This window comes from Melanotaenia boesemani, chromosome 10 (genome assembly GCF_017639745.1).
Source record: "Melanotaenia boesemani isolate fMelBoe1 chromosome 10, fMelBoe1.pri, whole genome shotgun sequence".
NCBI lineage: Eukaryota > Metazoa > Chordata > Actinopteri > Atheriniformes > Melanotaeniidae > Melanotaenia > Melanotaenia boesemani.
In genome coordinates, this window is record NC_055691.1 from 3,877,272 (window position 1) to 3,903,446 (window position 26,175).

At 38.4% G+C, this 26,175-nt stretch overlaps 1 protein-coding gene across 2 annotated transcripts in view; it reads left to right on the top strand.

Moving 5' to 3' along the window:
- Positions 1-17,652, top strand: part of LOC121647403 (anoctamin-1-like) — a 70,887-nt gene extending 53,235 nt beyond the window's left edge. For both annotated transcript variants that reach the window (XM_041996781.1, XM_041996782.1), the window contains 11 exons: positions 1,369-1,437; positions 1,539-1,740; positions 4,044-4,155; positions 4,244-4,301; positions 5,032-5,132; positions 7,274-7,416; positions 7,870-8,022; positions 8,139-8,191; positions 11,311-11,495; positions 13,175-13,280; positions 16,355-17,652. In XM_041996781.1, coding sequence (XP_041852715.1) covers positions 1,369-1,437; positions 1,539-1,740; positions 4,044-4,155; positions 4,244-4,301; positions 5,032-5,132; positions 7,274-7,416; positions 7,870-8,022; positions 8,139-8,191; positions 11,311-11,495; positions 13,175-13,280; positions 16,355-16,585 — 1,413 coding nt within the window. In that variant the 3' untranslated portion in view covers positions 16,586-17,652. The remainder of the gene's footprint in view (positions 1-1,368; positions 1,438-1,538; positions 1,741-4,043; positions 4,156-4,243; positions 4,302-5,031; positions 5,133-7,273; positions 7,417-7,869; positions 8,023-8,138; positions 8,192-11,310; positions 11,496-13,174; positions 13,281-16,354) is intronic.
- Positions 17,653-26,175: the final 8,523 nt, after the last annotated feature.

Here is a 26,175-nt window from a genome sequence, read left to right on the forward strand (position 1 = left end):
GCTGACTATCCAGGCTGTTCCCTGCCTACCAGAGGTGAATTTTTGAGCAAAGTGATGGAATGTGGAGGAATGAGTTTCTGTATCTGTCCATGCGACAGTGGAGTTGTCTCCATCTATTAGAGAAGGAGAAGTAAGGCTGTTACATGTTGTATGAAACATGCAGACCTTTACGGATTAAAGGATTAAAGAGTTTGGTCTGTCCTTTCTTCTAGATGCATCTGTGTTGCATTTCCAGTTCTTGCTCTTTAATAAAGAGCAAGAAGTAACACAAACATGTTTAACTGAACTAGAACTTTTTTCATTTGATAGCCAAAGACTTTACACCACAGTAAAGTAGTTTTAAAAAACTGAACTTCAAGATACTTGTACTCCTCCACCACCTCCACCTCTTCTCCCAGGATATAAACAGTGTTTTGTTTACTTCTGGTCCGCCTGACGTCAACAATCGTCTCTTTTGTTTAGTTTGTGTTCATGATGGGGTGATGGTTTCTGCTCCATCTCACAAACTGACTGACCAGTTCTCTGTACTCAGCTTCTCGTCCATCACTGATACATCCCACAACTGCAGAGTAATCAGAGTATTTCTGCAGATAACAGGACTCAGAGTTGTACTGGAAGTCTGAGGTGTACAGTGTGAAGAGAAATGGTGAGAGTACCGTCCCTTGTGGTGCTCCAGTGCTGCTGACCACCATCCCAGACACACAACCTTTCAGTCTCACAAACTGTGGTCTGTTCATTAGCTGGTCATAATTCCAGGTGGTTGTGGAGGTATCCACCTGGAATTTATGGAGCTTCTCACATAACAGAGCAGCTGAACTGTATTAAAAGCATTTGAGAAATAAAAAAACATGATCATCAAAGTGCTGCTTGATTGGTCCAGATGAGACTGGGCTCTCTGTAGCAGGTAGATGATGGCATCTTTAACCCCAAGAACATTACGATAAGCAAACTGTAATGGGTACTGAAAGAGATTCATGTGCTTACTGAGGTGAGCCAATAACAGTCTCTGCAGGACTTTCATGATGTGAGATGTTGGGGCAGCTTGTTCTGTAGTCATTTGGTTCAGATGGTTGGGATTTTCTAGGTACTGGGACAAGGCCACGGCACAGGAGCTCTTTTCTGACTCAGGCTGGTGTTGAAAATGTGCTGGTGAATCCAACATAGCTGTTCTGAGCAGGTTTTCAGAACCCTGGAGCTGACACCATCTGGACCTGCAGCCTTGTTCTGGTGCAGTCCAGTTGTTTCTTTACATAACTGCAGGAGACAGACAGGCTAGAGGTGGAAGCAGAAGAGGTCTCAGTATGTTCTGATGTATGGTGACATGTGAATGTTCAATACAGTGGCCATAATGTTATTTATTTCATTCAGCTGGAAAAACTCACCTGCCAAGACCGCCTCCCTGCCTACATGACCAATATTGTCATGATGCTGTTGATGGTGAGAAATAATTTGGTGATCTACATATGTTAACTTCTTGCCCTGCCTCTCAGAGTCCTTATGTCATTGTTCTGTGATGTTGTAAACCTTTTCACTGTCAGATTGGTGTTACATTTGCCATTGTGTTTGGTGTGATCCTTTACCGGATCTCCACCAAAGCCGCTCTTCATATGAGCTCCAGTTCAATCACAAGAAACCATGTACAACTGACAGTTAAAACTACTGCAGCCATCATCAACCTTGTGGTCATCCTCATTCTGGACGAGGTGTATGGAGCTGTGGCCCGATGGCTCACTGTGCTGGGTAAGTGTAAAGAATTAACTGTATACTATTTCAGCTGTATTGATGATAGACAGCATGAGTGCCCTCATGCACTTTTATTATCCTGCTTATACTCCCATTTACATCATCAGGATTTGGTGAACTTAATGCCTTAGTTAAATAATTAAAGGAATACAAAAGTGAGCTGTAAAATCAACGTCTAAAGATCCACTGTTGGTCCACTGAGTAACAATAAGGGACAAAAGTTTGGACACACCTACCCATTAAGTTTGAATCAGTATGTGTCCATATAGAAAACATCAGACCTGGATGAAATGATTTTGTGGCTGAGCATTATGCTGCTGCTAGGGCGGCCTTTAGACCAGTGGCTCCCAACCTGGGGTCCAGAACCCCCCAAGGGGGTCCCCCAAAGAGCGCAGGAGGTCCCCGAGTCTTTGAACATTCAGAGCCATTGTGATTAATGTCTATGCATTGTTCCTATTTTAAGAAAAGAAAGTAGGGTTATAGGTTGTTATTTCAACTTAGGCTTTATTGAAGGATAGGACTCAGCCAGAATACAGTATTTATGGTGAGAATCGCACTTTTAACAGCATAAAACCAAGCATGGTTTCAGTACAGGGTGGGGCAGGTGGTCCATGGCTTTTTAGTGTTTGCATGAAGGAGGTCCCCAAGGAAAATAGGTTGGAAACCACTGCTTCAGACTATGGTCAGAGTCTGGCGAGCCTGGACGGGACATTGTTAGATGTTAAGACATACAAATGCTAGATTTAGATAAGCGCTTCGTTTTATTACGAAAAAAGGAAAATGCAATGAAAGCAGACTCTCTTGCCAGAAAGTTTCAAAATAACAAACCAACTGACTTCAGGAGAGGAGTCGAGGCCTTCTATCTGATAATGAAATTGTTAGTAGCCCAGAAAAAATAGCTGAGGTACGGCAACCTCTTTACTGGTGCTTTACTGGATTTCTGGTTCATGGTGTTCTGCCATCTCTATCATGTCTGTAATGTTGATGCCTGTGCTGAAGGACAAGGCTCAGTTCATCAGTATTTCTATGCTTCATTGATGCATCTGAGGCATTTGATAGAATCAGTCATGAAAAATTAATTTTGAAATGAGTAGATAGAGGTGGGTTTTCTCCATGTACTCTGACTTCCTCCCACCATCCAAAGACATGCATGTTAGGTGAATTGGTCACTCTAAATTTTCCCTAGGAGTGAATGTGATAGTGAATGGTTTTACATGGTTTTACATGTGATTTACTGACTACCTGTCCAGGGTGTACCCTGACTCTCCTGCTAATTGCTAGGATAGGTTCCAGCTTCTCCACTACCCTGAATTGGACAAAGCGGTATAGAATGTGGGTGGGTGGATGGATGGATGGATGGATGGATGGATGGATGTATGGATGGATGGATGGGTGGGTGGATGGATGGATGGATGGATGGATGGATGGATGGATGGATGGATGGATGGATGGATGGATGGATAAATAGGTGTTGATACATTTTTGGTTAGAGATTTAGCTTTTTGGTATGCCCTCAAATATTCTGGGTCAAATGGAAGAATGTTGTATGTTCTCCATTCTCTGTTAGGAATGGAGTTAGTCAAGGATTAATCTTATCCCCTATTTTATTTAATGTTTATATGGAGGAATTATCTTATCAGTTAAATAGGGAAAATGCTGGATGTCTTGAGGAACACTACTGTCAGTCATCTTATGTATGCAGACGACCTGGTCCTGCTCAGTCCATATAGTGCTGGTCTACAGCAAATGTTGAAGGTGTGCTCTCAGTATGGCATGATTATGATATAAACTATAATGTTAAGAAAAGCCAAATAATGATAGATAAATATCAAATAAATGATAGATAAAATATCAATGTATTAATAACTCGTGGTGTCGTCTTGGTGGGATGATGTCTAAATGTGAACAGTATGATTAAAAAGGACTGCTTACATAAAACCTGTCATTAAACATCTGTTAACTAATTCATGGTTCACAAACTTCTTTTGTTTTCAGATTGGTGAACCTCTGTCCATTTTTACATCTGAGAGGCTCTGCCTCTGAAATGCTCCTTTTATACCCAGTCATGTTACTGAGCTGCTGTCAATTAACCTAATTAGTTATGAAATGCTCAATTTTTTTTATTCGTATCAGTAGCTGCATTTCCATTACAGTTTTTTGCTTAAAAAAAAGTGATATTTCTAAAATTCTGACAAAGAGTAAATTTACTTGTTTGATTTTCACCTCATTCAGAAGTGATCAGATTTTTTTATTCGGAAATAGAAAACAATGAGTTTAACAAGATCTTATGTTTCTTTTAGAGGCTCCAAAAACAGACAAAATTTTTGAGGAAAGACTCATTTTCAAGACCTTCATCCTCAAGTTTGTTAATGCCTTCACTCCAATCATCTACATAGCTTTCTTCAGGGGCAGGTTGGTGAACACTCATTTCTTTACATCTGATTTTGTCTCAGTCATTTAAGCTCTGTAATAATATGCAGTTATATAACTTTCTCTGCAGACTGGTGGGCAGACCTGGCAGATATGTGTATGTGTTTGAGTCTTACAGAATGGAGGAGGTAAGCTTTATATTTTTTATAAATTCATGAATACAGTTTTTGACTTGTTTGAAAGTTGAGGTGCTTTTTACAAACAATGAAGAAATTAACTTTTAAATCAACTTTGCACAAAAATTATTTTTTGTAACAATGCTTCTTGACAATAAATCTCATACAGTTGTAAAATGTGGTTATTCTCCTTTTAAATGAAGCCACATTTGTAAGGAAAATGTATTTGTGGGATGAGCAGCAGAGTTGAGTATGTGGGTTGCACCCATGAAAAACTAGTCAAAACATCTCTGCCGAAGAGCTGATTCTGCTATTGACTCTTGTTTTGAGCTTCTGGTCCCTGATTAGCACTTGATTGTCAGCAACATGTGGACTGGAAGTGGACATGTGGAGGAACTTTATGTTAGCAGTGAACTCAGATTCTGGTTACAGCTGGACTGCATGGAAACTGGGACGATCTTAAATGGGAAACAACCTCCTTCAGTAGTTTTCCTTTAATAAAGCTCACCTGGAAACTAAAGATTAAACCTGAGAGATTGTTATCAGTGATCTAAACAAACGGGGGAAACAACAGAAGATAAATCTAAAACAGAAAAATGAAAATTTAAACATTTTATTAACTAAAATCCTACATGCAGATTCATCAGGAGTACATTGTACAAACGTAGGAAGTCCATCATCTACTGATATAATTTAGCTCAGGTTTACATTTATATATTCTTACTGTGGAATTGCTTCACAGTGTGCTCTTGGAGGCTGTCTGATGGAGCTGTGTATCCAGCTGAGTATCACCATGTTGGGAAAGCAACTCATTCAGAACAATCTTTTCGAGATTGGAATACCGTAAGTACACTTCAGTGTAATCATCATTAACTTTAACAGTCAAGAGCCTCCACTGGATGCATTTTTTTAAACAATGTAAGTAGACAATTATCTGAATCCATCTTCCTTTTTTTAAATTCTATGTAGCCACAGCCGAGAGCGGCTGGGCTCACATGTGCTTTTAACACTGTTTTCTCATAACAGGATAATTTCTCGAGACAACAAAACAAACTTTGTTTTCTCGTTGACTTTCTCTTTAGTTATTGAAATGAGAGCTTAGCTATTATATTCTTCTCTCCCAACACCTTAACTGGTGGATCCCAGGGGCATCCCAGTACAGAGTTGTTCTGTACTGGCATGTCTCAGTACAGCAACAGACGCAAGCTGACATCAGATCAATCCACAGCCATCACTAATCTGTCTGTGTTATTATATCAAGTCTGACAAAGGCTGAAATTGCAACATGCCTGACTGTTAAGTTTTACCAATTACTCATTCAGATAATCACACGTTATCTCAAGATAATGAGAAAATTAATGTTATACTCTCGGCTTCCGTTAGATTCCCGTATCTACAAACCAACACTAATCATCATGCATCTGCTAAGCTAACTTGGTTTTTAACACACTTTAAACAGCAATCACTCACCAACATGCTGAACAGAAAAATATAACTGCATTAGAATTTAAATAAATTTTATAAAATTATATAAAAACACATATAAAACACAAGTGAAAACAATAAATCCACATCTCAGTAGGTTTAAAGCCAAACAGATGAGGTGGGTCTTTATAGGGACTTAAAACGACCAAAGAAGCCATCTTTCTGATATGTAATGCAAAGAACTCCCCTCTGAGCCTCTGCTGTGTCCTTGGCACATCCAGGAGCAGCTGGTTAGCTGTTAGTCCACATACAAGTTTAACTCTTAACTGGACAGGCAGCCAGTGTAGTGAGGACAAAACCAGAATAGTGTGATCTCTCTTCCATGTAAAAGGTAAAAGGTGTGCAGCAGAAATTTGCAGCAGGTGGAGACATGAGAGAGCGACCTGGCTAACACTGACATGCAAACAATTACAGTAATCCAGCTGAACTGCAATAAAGGCACAGATCACTGCTCTAAAATGATCATTTGACAGGATGTTTTAAATCTTCTCTAACTGTCTCAGCTGGAAGAAGCTGGATTGAACCACCTTGCAGATCTGACCCTACAATTCAACCCTTTAATGCCTGACCCAAGAAAAATGTACAGAATATTACATTTTTTAATGTGAGGTCTTTATTTAGCCCTCTAACAAAGTGTAAACAAAACAAAAAACAAAATTATTTTGCATACATGTACCATTTATTACCATGTGATATCTCAGAATCACCGTAGTGCAAAAGGTATCCACCAGGGGGCAGAAGAGAATTATCAGATCCAAAAAGTTTTGCGCATTGTTTTTAACATTAAGTGATGCAATAAATCTCAAAATCTGTATCAAATGTGATACAGTAGATGTTAAATGAGTTAAAACCCATGTCTATTGTAAAATCCAAGTTTGGCACAGGGGGCTTCCCATCCTCTGCCAAAGGGTCCATGTCCACAGGAGAAAACCCAAAGTTGACACCAGGACCAAAAGCAATCGTCTGTCTTTTGTTGAACTAAAAGTTAAGAAGCTTAAAGATAACCAAGCTTTAAGTTCCCTGAGACTCTCATTTAATGAATAAGTCATGCTTTAGTTTTAGGGGGACATAAACCTGAGTATGGTCTGCATCACAATGGAAGGCAGTTGTTTAAGTGTTCTAAAAATGAAAGTGAGGGGCAGTGAATACAGAGAAAAGAGTGAAAACTGTTGCAAACCTATCCAACAACTGTAAAGAGAGATGAGTTATTGACTCAGTTTGTACCCATTTCAGATCTTAAACTTTGGAATCAGCAAGCTGATGGAGAGGAAAACTTTACAAACCCAGCATAGACCTTTCTACTATTATCTCATCATGGTTAAATACCACGAGACAAATGAGACATAATTGGAGCAAATCTGTGCATTCAAATATTTATTGATTTATTCATCAGTTTATTCAATTATTTGTGTCCATGTCTGTGTTTGTGTGTGTGTGTGTGTGTGTGTGTGTGTGTGTGTGTGTGTGTGTGTGTGTGTGTGTGTGTGTGTGTTCCACAGTAAGCTGAAGAAGCTGATTCGATACATTCGGTCAAAACAAGGAACTTTTCACGAAGAGGAGAGACAGAAGAAGCTGCAGAGATATGAAACGGACCACTTCTTGGAACCATTTGCTGGATTAACACCGGAATACATGGAGATGAGTCAGTACCAAAGCTGATGTTCTTCCAACTCGACCGTGTTGTTGTCTCAGCACCGAACACAAGCAGAAATAAAACTGTAGCAACTGTGGTTTTCTGAGATCTTGTGAGATCCGGGCAGCTCTTGTGTTTCATGCTTGGCATCATAAAACCACGTCATGACTTTCAAGTACTACTGAGATAAAAAAGAGACAGATTGCCTTAAGATTAAGACAAATGGATAATCTGGGATTTTTTTCATGTTTGAATTATGATGAGGACTAAGTTGTTGGATTGTGCTGATTGTTAAATTGTTCTGGGTTCGTTTTGGATTCTTGGTATTCGGGATTAAAACATTATTACTGAACTTAGACATATTTTCCCACTATGGCGCCTCTTAACAACAACTTATTCTCTTATCAATGATCAATGCTATGCTGTTCTAGCTCCATGATTAATATTATACCTCTTTTCCAGTCATCCAGTTTGGATTTGTCACATTGTTTGTGGCATCCTTTCCACTGGCTCCATTGTTTGCTCTACTCAACAACATAATTGAAATCAGGCTTGATGCGAAGAAATTTGTGGCAGAGTTGAGAAGACCAGTGGCAGCAAGAGCCAAAGACATTGGTGCGTTATGTTAAACATTCTGTCGGTCTTATAGAAATACATCAGTTTCCTAAGCTTGGAGAATAAATGATTTTATAAATGCTTCAGTAAACAGTTTAGTATGTTTATTTCTGCAGGTATATGGTACAACATATTGAGAGGGGTCGCCAAAGTGGCTGTCATCATAAACGTAAGTACAGACACTAAAATACAGTTCAAGTCAAAGGTTGGGATACCTGCATGTTTTTACTGCTTGAAGGCTTTGGTCATGATCTGTCCCCAGTACCAGACATGTTTGCGCCTAATCTGGACCAATTTTATCACTTAGGGCTCAGTTATGGTGCAAGTAAGTGTCTGGTGGCACACATGTGGTCCAGATGTCATGTATTGAGATGCTTACCTGCAAACTCAAAGTGTGAAAAGGTGACAAATGAAAACCCTTTAGGAAGGTTTGAAAGGTCTGGATGAAACTGAATCAAGCTGTGCTATATTTACAGCATCTTTCTCTTTAAACTCTCTCATTCTGGAAAATAACTGTCCCAATATTATTAACTCGGCAAAAACTTTTGTTAAGGCTGATCTCAACTGCATCTGCCCATGTTAGATGGGCAGATGCGAGTATTACAATAACTCATTAAACCAAGCTCAGGAGTGTGTTTTAGTTTCCTTATTTTACAACAATAACGTGAATTAAAATCAGATAATAATTAAAACAAAGTGGAGGTTGCCTTCCAAGTATGGTTGGCTTTGATCTTAGTGACTTTGTAGGATAACATTAACACACTATTCACTGATGTTAGCTGATGTGCTAACATGCAAACAGAACTTTCCATTATTAAGTTTAACATGTTGGTGACATTAAATAAATGGATTACAATGGTGTACACAATGTTAAGTTATACAGCAGATTATACAATTGACAGAAAACCGGAATTATCTCCAAACAACTGCTGATGTTCAGAAATTAAATGTTGCAGGTAAAAATTGCTGCTATCCATAGGGAGAAATAAGTATGGTCTTATTGTGACAGGCCGAATGACAACACTGACATGTTCTCTTCGGTTCTATGAGATTCATGTGAAAGCCATGTTTGAATTAAAAACGCGGGTTTTTGCCATAAAGCTACAAGTTTGCAGGTATGGAGGTGCTGTGGTTGATCTTCAAGGAAATTGATCCAGATTTCCTTACATATTTCAATTTCCATATTTATTACAGGTCTCTTATTAGTGTTTGATGATCATTCCCAAATATTTGTTTTATTAGATTTAATATTAACTTATTATGATCAAACCAACTCTTCAGTTATTTTCCAACTGTATCCAATTGCTCCTCCAAATTGTCCCCGCAACAAAATAGAATTGTATCATCAGCAAATAGTTTGGTTTTTTTTGTTTGTTTTGTTTTTTGTTTTTTTACAAATTGAGCACTTCACATATATTGTTAGTATACAAAATAAATAATAATGGTCCCACAAATGAGCCTTGTGGAACTCCAAATTTTACTCTGATTTAGATTACACCTAACTTATTTGTACATACTGCTCTCTATTATTTAAAGTACTTTTTAACAATTTAGTGGAAGGCCACTCCTTCCCGCCCATACTTTGTAAGTTTTATTGTCACTAACGTTCTACTATCAAAAGTTTTTTTTCACAATCCCCCAAAAATCCAATGGTGGAGTGCTTCTTTTCCATTGTAAAAGTTATATTCCACAAATTCAAAAAATGCAAGTTTTTTTGTTTGTTTTTTTTAACTAGAATGTTGGTTATGTTAAATATCGTGTTTATTAATAAAGTTTACCAATCTAGCATGAAATATGTTTTTCTAATATTTAAAGAAGTGTGGAAGTAAAGAAGTTGGCCTTTAGTTAGAAAGTTTGTGTTCACCAGTTTTTAATGGAATTCTGCTAATTTTGAGTTTATGTAAAGATGTGAAACAAAAACACAATCTCTTCTGACTAAAACCCTTCCGTATGTGTAATGTCATCAAGGTATTGATGAATTACAAAAATCAGCAATCTGTTAACAAATGATGAGTCCACACTTTGTTATGAACTAAGCCGGTTCCTCACGGATTCATCACCGAGGCCCAGTTCTGTTCCATTCATCTATCCATCCAATGATGGGTCAAAACTGGTACTCCAGCAGTATCAGATGAACATCATCTTTAGAACAATTAATATTAACAAAGCAACCACCCCAGCTGGAGAGTCAGACCGTTTACTAATAATGTGGGCTGATCAGTTTAAAAATTCTGCATTTCATATTAGTAAATAGTTTTATAATCTACCATTATCTGAGAAAATCAGATAGTAAGACAGAGTACTTTATGGTTAAAGTGGTTTGTGCTTCTTCAAATTTTAAGAGACTTATGCTGTCACACATCAAAAACACAATTACATCTGGTATGGAGAATTAAAATTTTTAAAACCACCTCACAGGGAAAGCAAACTCTACAGTCTTCTCCATTATATGTGTTGGTGGACTTTACAGTATGTCAGGATTTAATTCAGTCATCCCTGAAAATCTGGTCTGATTCCTTGGGGTAATAATAGATGTGAAATTGAGCTGGAAGAATGATATAAACAGCAATGCCAGTCAAAAGTTGGAAACTGGTAGTGTAAATTAAAAATAGACCAAAGGCTGAAAATTGTCTTCTGTCTTCAAGAAGACAAAATTGTTCATATCATGTACAGAGTAAAAAATGATCAAACGCCGAACAGGATGCAAAGTTTTTCAATTAAAAGGAAAGTAAAATTCAGTCTCAGAGGAACAAACATGTTAACAAAAACCAACTGCGAGATACTGAACTTCACTGTATGTCAACGAGAGGGGCTGAGTTACGGAACAGCTGCAGAGATATCAAAACATGTTAGATTTAAACAAATGCTTAAAAAATTTACAATTAAGAGATATGAAACAGTCAATGAGGTTTATAAAAAACGTTTATTGTGTTTTATGATTTTTATGGTTGGGTTTTATTATCATTGTGTGTTACAGTTTGTGATGTTCTAACTATCCTGATGAAATGCTGTGAAAGTTTCAATATTTAAGTCATTATGGACAAAAGGGTTAGAACTAGATAAGTATTTGACTTCGTCCTTTCAGACTTTGAAAGTTTTGATTTTTTGTGTTAAATGTTTGAAATTTTGTTCAAAATAAAAGATATGAACAAATTAAAAATTCTACAACTTCAGTAGAAATGGTGAGTAATTTTTTATGAAAATATTTTGACCTGTTTCCCACTTTGTAAACATGTTTTAGGATCTGTTAAACTTAACTCTTGACTGAACCCAGCCTCCTTCTCCCAGGCATTTGTCATCTCCTTCACGTCAGACTTCATCCCTCGGATGGTGTACCAGTACATGTACAGCCCCAATGGCTCCATGCATGGATTTGTCAACCATACACTGTCCTACTTTAACATCAGCCACTTTGAAGGTGGAAAAGGACCTATGGATCCACTTCATGTGGGCTACCCTACTGAAGTTTGCAGGTAGGAAATGCCATTAAAAAAAAAGTTTGGACATGTCTACCCTTTGAATTTGAATGTGTGTTTGCCCTTCTTTCTTTTGAGCTGGGTTCCTCTTCCAGAGAGGAAGCTTGAGTATTCTCTGCAGTGTCTTTGCTCTTCTGTTGATCAGAGATCTCTGTTGGTGCTCCTGGGATCTGTTTGAGCCACTCTCCCAGTTCGGAGGTCACAACTCCCTGCGCTCCAGTCATCACTGATACCACTGTTGCCTTCACTCCCCACATCTTACCGATTTCTTCCTTTAGTTTTTGGTGTTTTTCCAGCGTCTTGCTCCTACTTCTCCAAGTTTCTGTCATTCGGGATCCCTGCATCTATCACTGCCGCCTTCTTTTGCAGCTGGGTTTAGAGGTCCCATAGGATCTTATTTCTATCATGCCACCTTTATCTCTATCTTGATCCTGAGACTTCCAGCCAGAATTCATTATAGATGTTCCTGTAAACTATTGCATCCACCTAGTTGTGAAGCTTCATATGTGCCTAACCTGCCTGCTTCTTCCATCCTTTTACTATGTTCTGGACTGTCTGAGAGTCCTCTTTAGACAGCCTACGGATGAGGGCCTGTATGGTATGGTGGACCCCGTCCTCCTATTGCTCATTCTCAGTTAATAATACTGGATTACATTTCTATAGCACTTTTCAAGACTCACAAAATTCATTACACTGAATGCATTATTTATTCAAAGTCAAATCAAATTAATTTGATTTATAAAGCACTTTTCCTGCCAAAGACAACACCAAGTGCTTTATGGTAAAATAACTTATGTATATTAAAATAAATCATTTTTATCGCTCACACAGTCAGACATCCACACACATGCACAAACAGAGCAGTTACACCTGCAAGCCTCTGGATGTGGTTTCTCTGTGTTCAGAGCCATTGAGCAAGAAGTTTGGGGGGGAAAAAAAAACGGTGTTAACGCATGATAAAATATTCAAGTTTTTTACGCTCTAAGGAGGTGGTTTTTCATGTAATGGAAACATTATTTTTTTTTTCGCATTTACACATCCCCAGATGTGACATAGGGGGTCACATGACCAGTTCATTTTAAGTAAAGATGGCGCAGTATGAGTAGACACAGGAGGAGACTAATCTTTATAAAGAAAAAATATAACTTCCTCCTTTATTGCAAACAACAGTGAAATGCAGAGTCTTACAGAGAATTAGAAATCTCCTTCCTTCCTCAAAGTCTCACGGGATGAGATTTTACTACAATAACTGCTAATGCGCTAAACACCGTTCAATAGAAACACCTGGAAATCGCAATTATGCTTTTTTCTGATATTTTAGAAATATCACTTTTATTTTGTAAAAAACTAACAAAAACGCGGCTTATGATGGTTCCTTCTCATTGGGTTTGGAGAAAGAAGAGGGCCATCTTCCTGATGTTCTCCTGGCTCTTTGTTGTTTCATACTGGATGGTGGCTCTGATGCTTAGTAGCTGGCCTTTTTCATCTCAATGTCCAGTCTCCAGACTTGGGGTGAAGGTAAATGTGTTGATGACTTGGACTTTGTTCTCCTCATTCAACTGACTCTTAGGAAGAAAGCAAATGCTCTGCATCCTGTTTGTTAGGCCTGCATAACAAAGGGAACAAATTTCTTGGAAGTGTAGAACAACAGTAATTTTTGTGTTTTTGTCTCAAAGGTATAAGGACTACAGAGACCCTCCCTGGTCACCCACAGCTTATGAAATCTCAAAGGAATTCTGGACAGTGCTGGCTGTACGACTGGCCTTCGTTATTGTTTTCCAGGTGAAGTGAAACATTCAGAAGACATAAAAAGGATGAATATGATCTATTAATGTAGTGCCATGTCAGAGAAGAAGTCATCTTAATGCACTTTAAAGATACAATCCTATTTAAAACATCTAGTTCAGTCTGGTTAAGCCAAATTATTAGAATTCAGGTAAAACATATTTATTACAATTCAGTTCAGGCCAATTAGTTAAAATGTGCCAATTCATGACGATTTATAGGTAAGTAAAGGAACAGATTGCATCAAATCTTCCATTCAGTTCAGTCCCCTGTCCTGAGCATTTACAAGGTGGTGGAGTTGGGATGAAAGTAACAACTTTCTTTTAAACAGAGCCAGTTTCAGGTTGGGTTGCCTCATGCTTTATACCTGCTGTGGGTTTCCTGGTCAGTGCCCCTGCCTGGACCCCCATTAAAACTTTTCTAGAACCGCCCCTGCATAGCTAAAGTATAAATCCTTTTCTAGTACCTGTCAACTACATTGTAAGAGAAGGGCCCTGTTCTGATTTGTAAATCATAACCTGTTAATAATTTCTATCACCACATTCATGGCCCCTAATTTATCAGCGCTGTGTCTATCTGCACAGCACCAAGGATTTAGAGAAGACGTCCCTTTGCTTCCTTTTGCTGTTTTAATCTAGATATCTGAACATGATCTATCTTCATATGTGTGCATGACTGTCCCGTGATTACAAGATTTTACAACGGTTTCACTAGCAAACCTCATTACTGAAAAGTTATATGAAATAAATGCAAACAATATCTAATTGAAATAGGCTTTTATCAACGTTTTGCATTCCTAAACTTCACATGATAGTGACATCTCATGGTGCATTCCAGTTGTCTGGAATTCCAAACGCCTAAGAGAAGGTAATGCCATTACCAGGGTTAATTGGCTTCTAGCTGAACCAACTAGGAAGAAATACATGCCTCCAAGTGGCCATTTTATGAGCTAAAATTATGCAAAATTAAACTTATATGCCACAAAAAATGTGTACCCTGAGAACTTAGGTCAATTTTGGTGAAAATGATTAATAAACAGCACATAATGTCTCTACCTTAACAACATAAACAGACAACTCAGTGAAATTTACACTAGAAAGTGAACACAAAACATAGTAGAAAGAAATTTAATAGGTTGAACTTTTAACACATTAATTACTATTGATTAACTACAAAAGAAAATGTTAAAAAAAAACACTTAATTGCAGTTTGCATTTTAAACACCATGGAACGGTTGTCAGTACACAATTTCTGGTAGGCTACAGCAAATAAACTGACACACATCAGAGCTCGGCTAAGTCAGTGTTAGACTTAGCTACTGTAGCGCTATATTTAGTGAGTTTTCAGACCCATCTAGTGACTATTTCAACAAATCTAGCGTCAATTTCTGTCATCGTTTGGAGACTTTTGGGAACTAACGTGAAAGCATGTTTACTTCTTCTCAATGACCAGCGCTTGTGCCCCTCCCCCGTCCATTAGCGCTCATAGCTGCAGTCAGAGCAGGAAATGTTCATCTATGAGGGGCCCTTTGAGACATTGTTCAGAATTACCCTCACAGAGTCATTCACATTCACACATTATACTAAAACCTTTTATATATCATACTGAAATCATTCAAACATTATAGTGAAGCCTCTCATACACTATACTGTAACTGGCTCTTATATATTATACTAAAATGCTCTCATACATAAAACTGAAATCATTCACACACTATAGTGAAATTTCTGAAATCGCATTTCACTAGTATGTATGAAAGGAATTCTACTAGTGTGTGTGTGAGAGCAAATTTCACTTGAAAAGGAAGTAATTTCAGTTGAAACGGAAGTCACGTAGTAGACAAAAACAGGAGCGTGTTTTCAAAACAAACTGAAGAGAAAGAAGTTGGAGAACATCGTGACAAATGTTTTACAAAGACTTGTATTTTAGTGTGGTGTATAAGAGGCAGTTTCAGTATAGTGTATGAAAGGTTTCACTATCATGTGTGAATGATTTTAGTATGATATGAGAGGTTTTAGTATAATGTGTGAATGCCTCAAAGGGAAATTCCGAATAATGTCTAAACAGCCCCTCATTCACCTCTGTTCCATTACCAGACGGAAAATGAAATGTGCAAAGCTGCTGCTGGCTGATCCCGCTCTGGCTTACCGTCAGAGATTAATATCTATTAAGAAGAGTGTAGATAAAAACATTTCAAACATTAAAAGTACTTTAACAGGTTGTAGACTCTTCATTAGAGAACAGCCAGAGCTGCTCGTTAAAGTACTTAAAATGACAAGTTGACTTTAGGTCTGCTCATTTTTTGGGCGGAGATATTTTCTAGTTCTTTTTCTACTGTTTCGAATTGAAAAGCAATTAAATGCATTTTATCAGACATTGCTAGAGCTTGAGTTTACAAAATTAATGTCTGTGTCTATAATTTCATTCAGTTGCCAACTAAAATACATTTAAATTATAAAATGTTGCTTTTTGTTGCAAATATTGCCTGCAATTAATTAGATAAACTTTTTTAATCGACTTCAACCCCTCAGATTCAATAAAGACAATGGACTACAGGTGGAACTGGACACAGCCATCTTTAAATCTTGGGGAACTTTTCAAGTTCTCGGTTTGAAAAAACGAGGCTGCTTCATCATTTGGTGAAGTTTTATAAAGTTGGCGCACATGAGGGAGCGCCTGGATTGAAAAACACTGGTCTAATCTTCAGTAAAAAGAAAAAGCTAAAATACAGCTAAATGACACAATAATACAATAATAATAATAAAACTTTTTTTCAGGCAAATGCAATGTGATTCTGCAGGATTAAACTGAACCCATGGCTAGGACACATACTTATTTTGGTTTTTGAAATGTAAGTGAAATTATAAAAAAAAAATAAATAAATAAACCCGAAGGGAAATAATAACAATTATAATTTAAATAACCGATATTCTTTTAAATGTATATTTTATATTTAATTCATAGATTACAAATAATTTTTAAAAAAAGGAACCCACACAAATTTAATTTGAATATTTCTTTCTTAAATTCTTAAATATTTATTTATCATTTTTTTCATTTATCTGCGCCAGAATGTTGTTATGCTGATGAATGATATCGTGGACTGGCTCATCCCAGACATCCCCAAAGATATCAGCCTGCAGATCCACAAAGAAAAGATCTTAATGGTCGACCTCTTCATGAAGGAAGAGCAAGGCAAGATGAGGACCTCGTCGAGCACCAAGGAGAACTGCAGCAGGATCAACAGCACAGCGGCTCATCCTCGCTCCTCACAGCAAAGCAACAACTCCAAAACTTTCTGATGGCAGTTAGAAATATGTCAGTATTCAGTCTTAGTCAAAACCCTCAGGTCAACCCAAACTCACTATTTTTCTTCATATCCAGAACATTCCAACAACTGGGAGAGCAGCTGGCCAATCAGGTGTGAGGAAAGTAGGGCGTATCCAAATGTGTTGCAGTTTGCTTTCAATTTAACATTGATTTGTTCAATAAATACGTCTTCAGCTTTGCATGCATAGTGACATGGGAACATGTGTGTATATATAAATCTGTTAATGGTCATAGAGTTCACAAATACCTGAACATGCTTCAAGATTTACACAAAAGAATCAGAAAATGTTTTTACTCCAATAACTTAACATACATTTATGGTAAATATCCTGTATTCAAAGTTGAACACTCAAAATCTCAGACAACAGAAATCATTTAATGCAGGGCTTCTTAGACTATTTGATCAGCACTTTAGTTGATCATGAATTCAATCCCACACCAATGAGTTAATTTGGTTAAAGTGGCATTTTTCCTGTGGTGGACAACCACTGGAGCCTGTGAACCTTGTAAATCAGTTGAAAAGTAAGTAATACCAAGCGAGGTGGTATTTTTGGTAAGCCTGATGCAAAGTACTGTCAGAACAACAATGTTTAAACAGAGTTGTCTTTAAATGAAGAATATGTTCTCACTTTAAGAAGCAACTGCTACTGAGAAGTTATTTTCCCTAAAATTAAACAAGCATATGTCTGAAAAATTAGAATTGTGTGGCTTTTTTTTCACCCAGTTCAGTAGCTCTTCATTTGAATGGTCTTAATACCTGTTGTTTTTGGTGTTCTGTAAGAAAAGTTGCTTTATCAGGATTTGACACTTTTTGGATCACTCCTAGTTTGAGTTAAAAGGAAACAGTATATGCTGAATTTTAAAATTGTATACATTAAACTTCCGCTTGTAAATATACTGTATACCAGTACAACAGACAATCTACATATACAAGTACAGGCCTGATTCCAAAAAGGTGGGGCATTGTTTAAAATGTAAATAAAAACATTACAATAATTTCCAAATCTCCTCAATCCATATTTTATTCCAAATAGAACATAAACAATATATCAAATGTTGAAACTGAGATATTTTACCATGTCATGGAAAACATGAGCTCATTTTTAATCTGATGGCAGCAACACATCTGTAAGAAGTAGTTCCAGGGTGATGTTTAGCATGGTGTTGCATGTCCTCTTCTTTTAACAACTGTCTATAAACATCTGGGAAGTTGTTGGAGTTTTAGGACAGGAATGTGGTCCCATTCTGGTCTGATGCAGGATTCTAGCTGCTCTACAGTCCTAGACCTTTGTTGCTGGATTTTTGGTTTCATGATGCTCCAGATGTTGTGTATTGGTGAAACATCTGGACTGCAGCAGGCCAGTTCAGCAGCCGGACTCTTCTCCTGTGAAGCCATGCTGTTGTCATGGATGCAGGATGTGGTTCAGCATTGTCTTGCTGAAACCTGCAAGGTCTTCCCTGAAAGAGACGTCGTCTGGATGGGAGCAGATGTTGCTCTAAAACATCCATGTACTTTTCAGCATTGATGGAGCTTCACAGAAGTGGCAGCTGCCATTGCCATAGATCAGGGCTGCCCAAGTCCGGTCCTCGAGATCTACCATCCTGCAGCTTTTAGATGCAACCCTTCTCCAACACACCTGAATCAAATGACTGGCTCGTTACCAGGTCTCTGCAGAGCTGAATGACATGCAGATGACATTTGATTCAAGCGTGTTGGTTAAGGGTTGCATTTAAAAGTTGCAGGGTGGTAGATCTCGAGGACCGAACTTAGGCATCCCTGCCATAGATACTAATGCAGCCCCAAACCATCAGAGTCCATTGATAACAAGCTGGATGCTCTCTCTCCTGTTTAATCTGCAGGACACTGTGTCCATGTTTTCCAGAGAGAATTTCACATTTTCATCCATCTGACCACAGAACAGTTCCCCACTTTGCCTCAGACCATTGTTGTTATCATTGATTAATAATCATTGTGCTTATCTTTAATAAATTCTGTTTTAAAAAAAAGTTGTTTGTCATCTTTGTGTATGTGTATTGTGACAACTGCTGGTTGCAAATATCAGATTCAGAACTTTCATTGTCTGCTCTTTGTATGACATACACAGACCAACAACCCCTTCAGACTGATATCAATGTTTAGCTACTAGTTTCCAAGACACCTTCTTGGTGGTGCTCCGTCATGTGTTTCATGAATAATCGAATATTGATAACTGTCCCTTGTGTTGTCATTAAGAAATACTAATAACTAAATTAGCTCCTACTGTTTGGCAACACTAGCATGCGGACGCTAATGAAACTGATCTGGTAAGTGATAGTTTCACATGTGTGTGTGTGTGTGTGTGTGTGTGTGTGTGTGTGTGTGTGTGTGTGTGTGTGTGTGTGTGTGTGTGTGTGTGTGTGACTCATCTGTGCTCTCGGAGGACAGAATGCAGCTGCCTAATACAGATGGATGAATGCTGACAGCTGAAGAAAGACAGTCACATTTCTTTTACGAATAAGGGAAGATTCCGGAGAAATGAGCTGACAAGCAGTAATTACATTGATGTTGTATGCAGAAAGACTGGGTGTTGATCGTGTTGTGAACTATCTTACAGATACGTGTGTGGGGTGAGAAGGAGGAGACAAGAAGCCGCTAACGGAGGGGGGTCACAGGAAGGCTGTAGACATCTGCATGTGGCCTTACTCCTGCAACTGCAGCATTAGTCAGCAAAAACTGTGTATAGCAAGGGGAGGAGCGTATATAAGGGTTCAGGGGCTGATAGTTGAGTGTTCTGTTTGTGGCGGGCAACAGGACATTTCTAATGTCTGTTGGTCAGGGACAGGTAACACAGAGATCCCAGAGCTCTGTTTTGCACATTCCTAATACCATTGTAGTTTTGTCTTCAGTTTGTCGGTTCGGTTTGTCTTCAGTGGTCCACATCTAAAGAAGAGAAGATAAGAGGATGGAGTCAGAAGGTGATTATTAGTACTCTAGGAAAGGAGTACCTGCCCTGCTGGGGTGTGTCGGAAAACACGCTTAATGTTGAAAAGTAATCATTTTTAGGGGTTTTCTTTCTTCAACCTACAGTAAGTAGCCTACCCGCACCATATGGTCACCAGCTGCAGGTAGTGACCCCAAGAACGAAATCATGAATACAAGGGGCCGAAATGAGTTTACTCTGCAAAGTCCCCCCGGATAAGCTGGCCAATAGGGCCAGGGAGAGTTCATCTGGGCTTTCCTGTAATGATCGTCTCAGGAAGACCCGGAACTTCAGCCCACACACGGCGATGAGTTTGAACAGTTTATTTGGCGCTGGAAGAGTAGAGGCAGGAAGGGAGCAGGTTGACGGCAGGCACAGATCAGGTTCAGGAAGTGGGGCTAGGCAGAAAGTGGTGGTCGGTCCAGAAAGAGGTCAAATCCAGGTAGGCAGAGATCAGGAAAGTCCGGCAAGGGATCAGGCAACGGGGAGTCCAGGCGTGGTAGCAAGGTCGGCAACAGAGATTTAGAACAAGACAAGGACTTACAGCAGGATATCTCACAGGGAAGGTAAATGACCATCTGGCAGGGAAGAATGAACGAGAGAGGGTTTAAGTAGGGCAGAGCAAAGGTGCAGGTAGTGTGGTAATCAGGGGTGCCACAGGTGGAGCAGATGAGCTTGATGAGGGACTGGTGGCCCAGCTGAGCAGCAAACATGACACCTTCCTGCATATAGGCAACTGCCCCCTCTACCAAACCCCAGATAACCGGGGTAAAAATGGATAAATAGATTGATAAATCGTATCATTTGCACTTTGTGTTGTAAACACAAACATAAAGCAAAAAACAAGCAGAACAGTAAAGCAGCAAGATGCTTAATACTGTTTCTGATAGAGACCTCTTCATCTGTACTTGCAATTAATCCGTTAAAGCTGTACATTACAACACCATCAGCTCGACTTCCCCTGTTAACATGGACATAAGTGCCATGTGTATATACATATTATATAAACTTGATGCTGAGAGGGACAGATGCGGCTAAACCTAAAGAAACTGAACAAATCGGCTTTAACAGGCTGGGCTTACTCTCGTTGCCATTAAATGAGTGTCTGTCAGATTATCCTTTTTTTGGAGGTAACGTGAAATATAAAAATCTCCTCATCTCCCCTAAGGTGCTCTGTAAGTTGATAGGAGTTTGTGATGTGATTTATGCTAGATTGGCCCTCATAACAGTCATCACTAAACAATTTGTTAATGGATTTATAACCCTGTCTTCTTTTTGTAAATAAGAAAATAAAAAGCAAAAGAGTAAACGGGCTGGAACAACACAACTAACTGAGATATAACCACATGGAAACCATGGATAGGTACTTTTTTTTCCAAACATAGTCCATTTGTTTGCACTGTGAGCTTTGTTTGGGGAATTGTGAACGTGTCATCCTACGGGCGGACACGAGCATCTGGGAACGTTGGCAAGATGGAGACTACTGGGTTGTGACGTAGGTTTGCGTAGGACCCCCCCCCCCCAAAAAAAAACTCAAGTCTCACTAAGCAGACTACAAAACAGTGCTTTACCGCAATATTGGTAAAAGTAACCAAAACATACACTTGTGGAGGCGTGTAACGGCTTTCAAGACACGTTTAATAAAAATTGTTTTATATATATATATATATATATATATATATATATATATGTGTGTGTGTGTGTGTGTGTGTGTGTACTAGAGACACCTGTGGCTCTACAAAACCTTGTCTTGGCATCTTTGACTGGAATAATCTATCCACTTCGCCCAACCACATCGTTTGGGATAGACATTGTGTTGGAGGCACTGGAAACGACACCTTTCCTAGTCATTAAAAGAACTGGGCTCTATTAGTATAGGAAAATTGTACAATTCAGTTCCGTGAGGTGGACACATCCACATTTCTCATTAATTCATATTTTATTTTAATTCAGGCCATTTTAAGAAACGTATCATCAGATTCAATTTCTTCCACCCATGTCCCGCTCAATTTTGCAAAACAATTGAGAGAATGTGTTAAATTCAAATTCTTTCTCAAACTGGCAGGCATGTGTCCCACAGTCCACAGCTGCCACGAATGATGGTAATGATGTCGTCTTAAAGGAGGCCTCTTCTCCAGATTGGATAGCTTGTTTGGGGAGTGAGGGGTGAGGCGGCCAATCAGGGATCAGGGGAGGCGGGTGCTGGGCCGTCTCCACAGTCAGCGTCTCCAGCACGTCCTGCAACTCTCTCTCCCGGCTGGCTGATAAGCCGGCGGGCGTCACAGAATGTAAATTGCAAAATGTAAGTTTTGATAAAAAGTTATATCAGATGATGATGTATATCAGACATTAGCAGGCACACACACTGGTACATGTTTTTCTTTTTAGAGTGTGTGGCAGTTCCTGTTAAAGGAAATATTAAATACTGGCACCAGGAACATTTTGAACAAATCTGAAGAATAAAATAGAATCTTGTTTCTAAAAGATACTTTTGTCAGCTAAACCTATTTTGACCAAAGTTTGCTAGTTTGCTAAGGCCCTGATCCTCCAGATTTTCTTTTGTTTGTTCCCAATAAAAAATATTTGACCTCAAACCAGTGTGCTAAATGTACATTATGCTGTTGTGATATACACTGAATTTACACTTAGTCACCATACTGTTATCAGGAAATAACATTTATGGACTCAGGATAAAACATGTGACTCCCCACCTACATCAGTGGGTCAAACACAGACAGGCACATTCAGTTCACAGTTAGAAACTGTACAGAAAGTGTAACTAAAACAGCTCATGACCAGTCGGGAACTACAGTAGCTAAACAAACAGAACCCTGCAATGATACAGAAAGTGATTTAATCATGTGATAGCTGGTGTGTTAAATTCCAAAAACAAAAGAAGTTAATGGAAATATTACCGTTATTATTAACTTAATCACATTAAATTCTGTGTTATCATTTTGTCTTCTAGTGTTCTTGAGTGGTCACGTTGAGGCCCGTTACTATGGTAACATGTCATCTATGAGCCACAAACCTGTAAGAATACACTTTAAAAAAAAAGTATGATCAATAGGATTACTTATTTTTTGCTTTAAGTGATTACCGTGGAAATGAAAGTCAGACAACGTGGTGAAACGACAAGGAGTAACGACACATCATAACGACAAGGAGGAATTGACACAACCAAATGTGCGGTCAGGTTTACCACCTACATGGTAAACAATGGTCCGAAGACATAGACAGTGTTCATATAAACATGTTTGAATGTTTTTGCCGCAAACAGAAACTCAAAGCAGCCACTCCAAATACTGGTCGTGATCATTCTTCAAGATACCATCAACACATATTGAGGAGTTTTAAAAATGGTAGACTTGTGGGACACTGATAATAGGAATCCGATAGACCATAGCCAAACAAGCCACGTATCAGTGTAAAAACTTTACAACACACTAAAGACTGAGGTGGATTGGACCTACCCAACTTTAATCTCTATTTCCTAGCTAACAAGCTGCAGTATATTTATACTTTTCTTGCACCTTATTGTCTCTATTTTACTTTATACCTGTATATATTATATCTTGTGCTTATCCTGCTTTACTGTTGGTGTTGTATTGCTGCTGGTACCCAAATTTCCCTGAGGACTCTCCAAAGGGATTAATAAAGTATTTCTATTTTATTCTATTCTATTCTATCTCCAAATGGCTTAAACCTAGCGGTCTGGATGAACCATGGTTAGATGTAGAGCAAGCATTGTGTGAGGATCTGGTTATCTCTGACCTGCCATTCATCAGCCATCAAACCACATTAGTGTTTTAAAAGCATTAACATCAGTTCCTCTTTAATGGCTTGGTGGGAATTTCTAAAAATAACCAAGGTTTCACTTATTTCATTTAAGGTTACACCCCTCTGGAACAACCCTGACATCCTGCAAAACGTACAGGAGGTGGTGTTTTTATACTCATTGATCTCTTATCCAGAACATAACCTGCTCTGGAGCAGGTTAGCCGTTCAGTGTAAGTTACCATGGTGATTTACCCCAGTAGGAAGTGAACCAGCCTGGTAGTACAGAAAACCCCGAGTTAACCATGAAGTTTACCTTGATAAAAGAAAATCCAGCTTCATTGTAAAGGCATAAGGTGAGAAAGAAGAAGAGAAACACAAACAAAGGACAACAATGTCAAATATTTATAAATGGAGAGTGAAGAAAGCAGAAAAGAGCTCAGTGCATCATGGGACCAGGAGCTTCAGCCTTTAGCAACAGAAGTAAAAAAAATGGATAAGAGTAACAAAGCCAGACCTGACTATAAGATTTATCATAAAAAACAAAGTTGAAAGACTGGTCTGAAAGACAGAGAGTGTGTCTGCTTCATGAAGCAGAACTTCCAGAGATCTTTAAGATATAAATAGAACTTTTAAATTATATTCTGGATTTAACGGGGAGCCGATGAAGAGAAAATAAAACTGGAAAGACACGATCTCCGCTGATAATTCCCACCAGAACCCTCGCTGCAGCATTCTGGATCAGATGGAGACTTTTCAGAACATTTCTGGGCAACAATCAGGATCTGCAGTGGCTGTTCAGAGTGAGATAATATTGTAGTTTGGCCTGTAGATGGCAGTATGGTTACATGATAAACACCAGAACGTCCAGAGATGAAAGTTACACTATACTGCTTACCTTCACTTATATCTTCAGGTCACAAACCTGCAAAAATGATGATCAAAGTTTTCATGATAAAAAAAAGTTCTCTTTTTTCATACAATCAGTGTGGATATTCATAAACTTCATTAGAACTAGTGAGCTCTGGCCATTTCATTTTTCTTTCTGGTCTTTCTTTGAAATTCAGACAAAACTGAGTTACTTATGTGCAGCCCTAAAAACCTTAGAGAAAGCCACCATCTAACCCAGGGATCCGCAATGTCTTTTAACAAAAGAGCTATTTTTACAATGTCCCATTAACATAGTTTAAAGCCACAAAACATGTAAAAAGTTATGCTTCCAGTTCTGTTTTTTTTTTTTTTTTTTTACCTTTTTTTATCATCTTCAACTTGGTACTTTTCAGCAAACACCCTTTTTCCTGCAAATGTCTTAATGTTACATATTTTGTTGTTTTATCATTTCTTGGCGCAACTGAAGCATATGGGAGGGCCGGCATCGTTGGTAATGAACATAAATAGATCTGTCATCAGAATTAAACTATGTTTTGCTGGAGCCAACAAGGAAGGACTGAAAAGTTACTGGTTGCAGACCCCTAATCTAATCTCATAGTTTCACCTGATGGTGTTGCCTTTGCTTCTACACACTCAGAAAATAAAGAATATAATTGTACCTGTAGGGCTTCAAAGCACTGTCACTTGGGTAGCAGCTGTAATACCTTCAACAGTGCACCTTACAAACACCAGAGTGAGCACAATTAATTTACATGTTAAACAGCACCAAGTTTCCAACTCGCAGCATCTATGGTTTTACAAATCCACTCGCTTTAGACGTATTTCCTGTCGTCTTTATTGTGCGACTCTTTTTGAGAGTTAAAAATTGCACCCGGCCATGATTCTATTCTATCTGAGCCTCAAATATGTTTACATTGAATTAGTGTTGTGTTTCACTCCCAACGCTCGCTTACTATTATGCACTCTGTCACAGCCGGTGAGATAGATGGGGAGATGTGAGAGCCGCAGCACAGAGAGGACAAAGTAACCGAGGACCCCTGAGAACAGAGAACTGAAAACACTTGTGAAAATGTCCTGATGAAGTTAATAAAGAAGATTTTTCTGAGTGAAGTTGCTCTAAATATTCTTAACATTGGGATCTCAAATAGTGTGTTAAACCTACAATAAAAGTTTAACTAAATTAACTTTTAGCTGAAATACGTTTCAGAAATTACTACAATGATGGTAGATTCAGCTTGTTCTACTGTGTGTCCATGACTAACTTGAAGTTCTCAGCATCTTCACCTTCCTGGGAGAGTTAAAAAAAAAAAAAAAAAAAATATCTCTGATTTTCAGGTGGTTGAAGCCAAATGTTGTTCGATATGCGTTGGACTGCTGGTTGGAGTGTGTGCACCTTATGTACAGGTATTTGTCTGTGTGTGGCATCAGAATGAAATTCTACTGTGTGCAGAACAGAAAACATGTAGAGAGAAACAAGGTCCTATGTTCTAAATATAACATCAGACAGTTTACATACATACATACACACACACACACACACACACACACACACACACACACACACACACACACACACATATATATATATATATATATATATATATATATATATATATATATATGTATATACATACATACAAGGACACAATAGAGGAAAAGTAACCTGCAGGCTTCAGTGTTTTGGCCACAGGTTGTTGTGGTTGGAGGTGAAACTGTTCACATCTCAACTTTGCGTTCTTGTTAGAATATGAAGCAGCTTATATTTAAATGTCATGTGGTAATCCTCTATCTCATATAGAAAATATATTTCTGCATGAACACTGAACAGAAGCTGGAATTTAAAAGAACTGAATCCCAATATTGGTCAGAAAAAAGCACAATTTGATTTTTTCCCCATTTTGTTCAGGCCTACACCAGACAGCCCCCAGAGATAC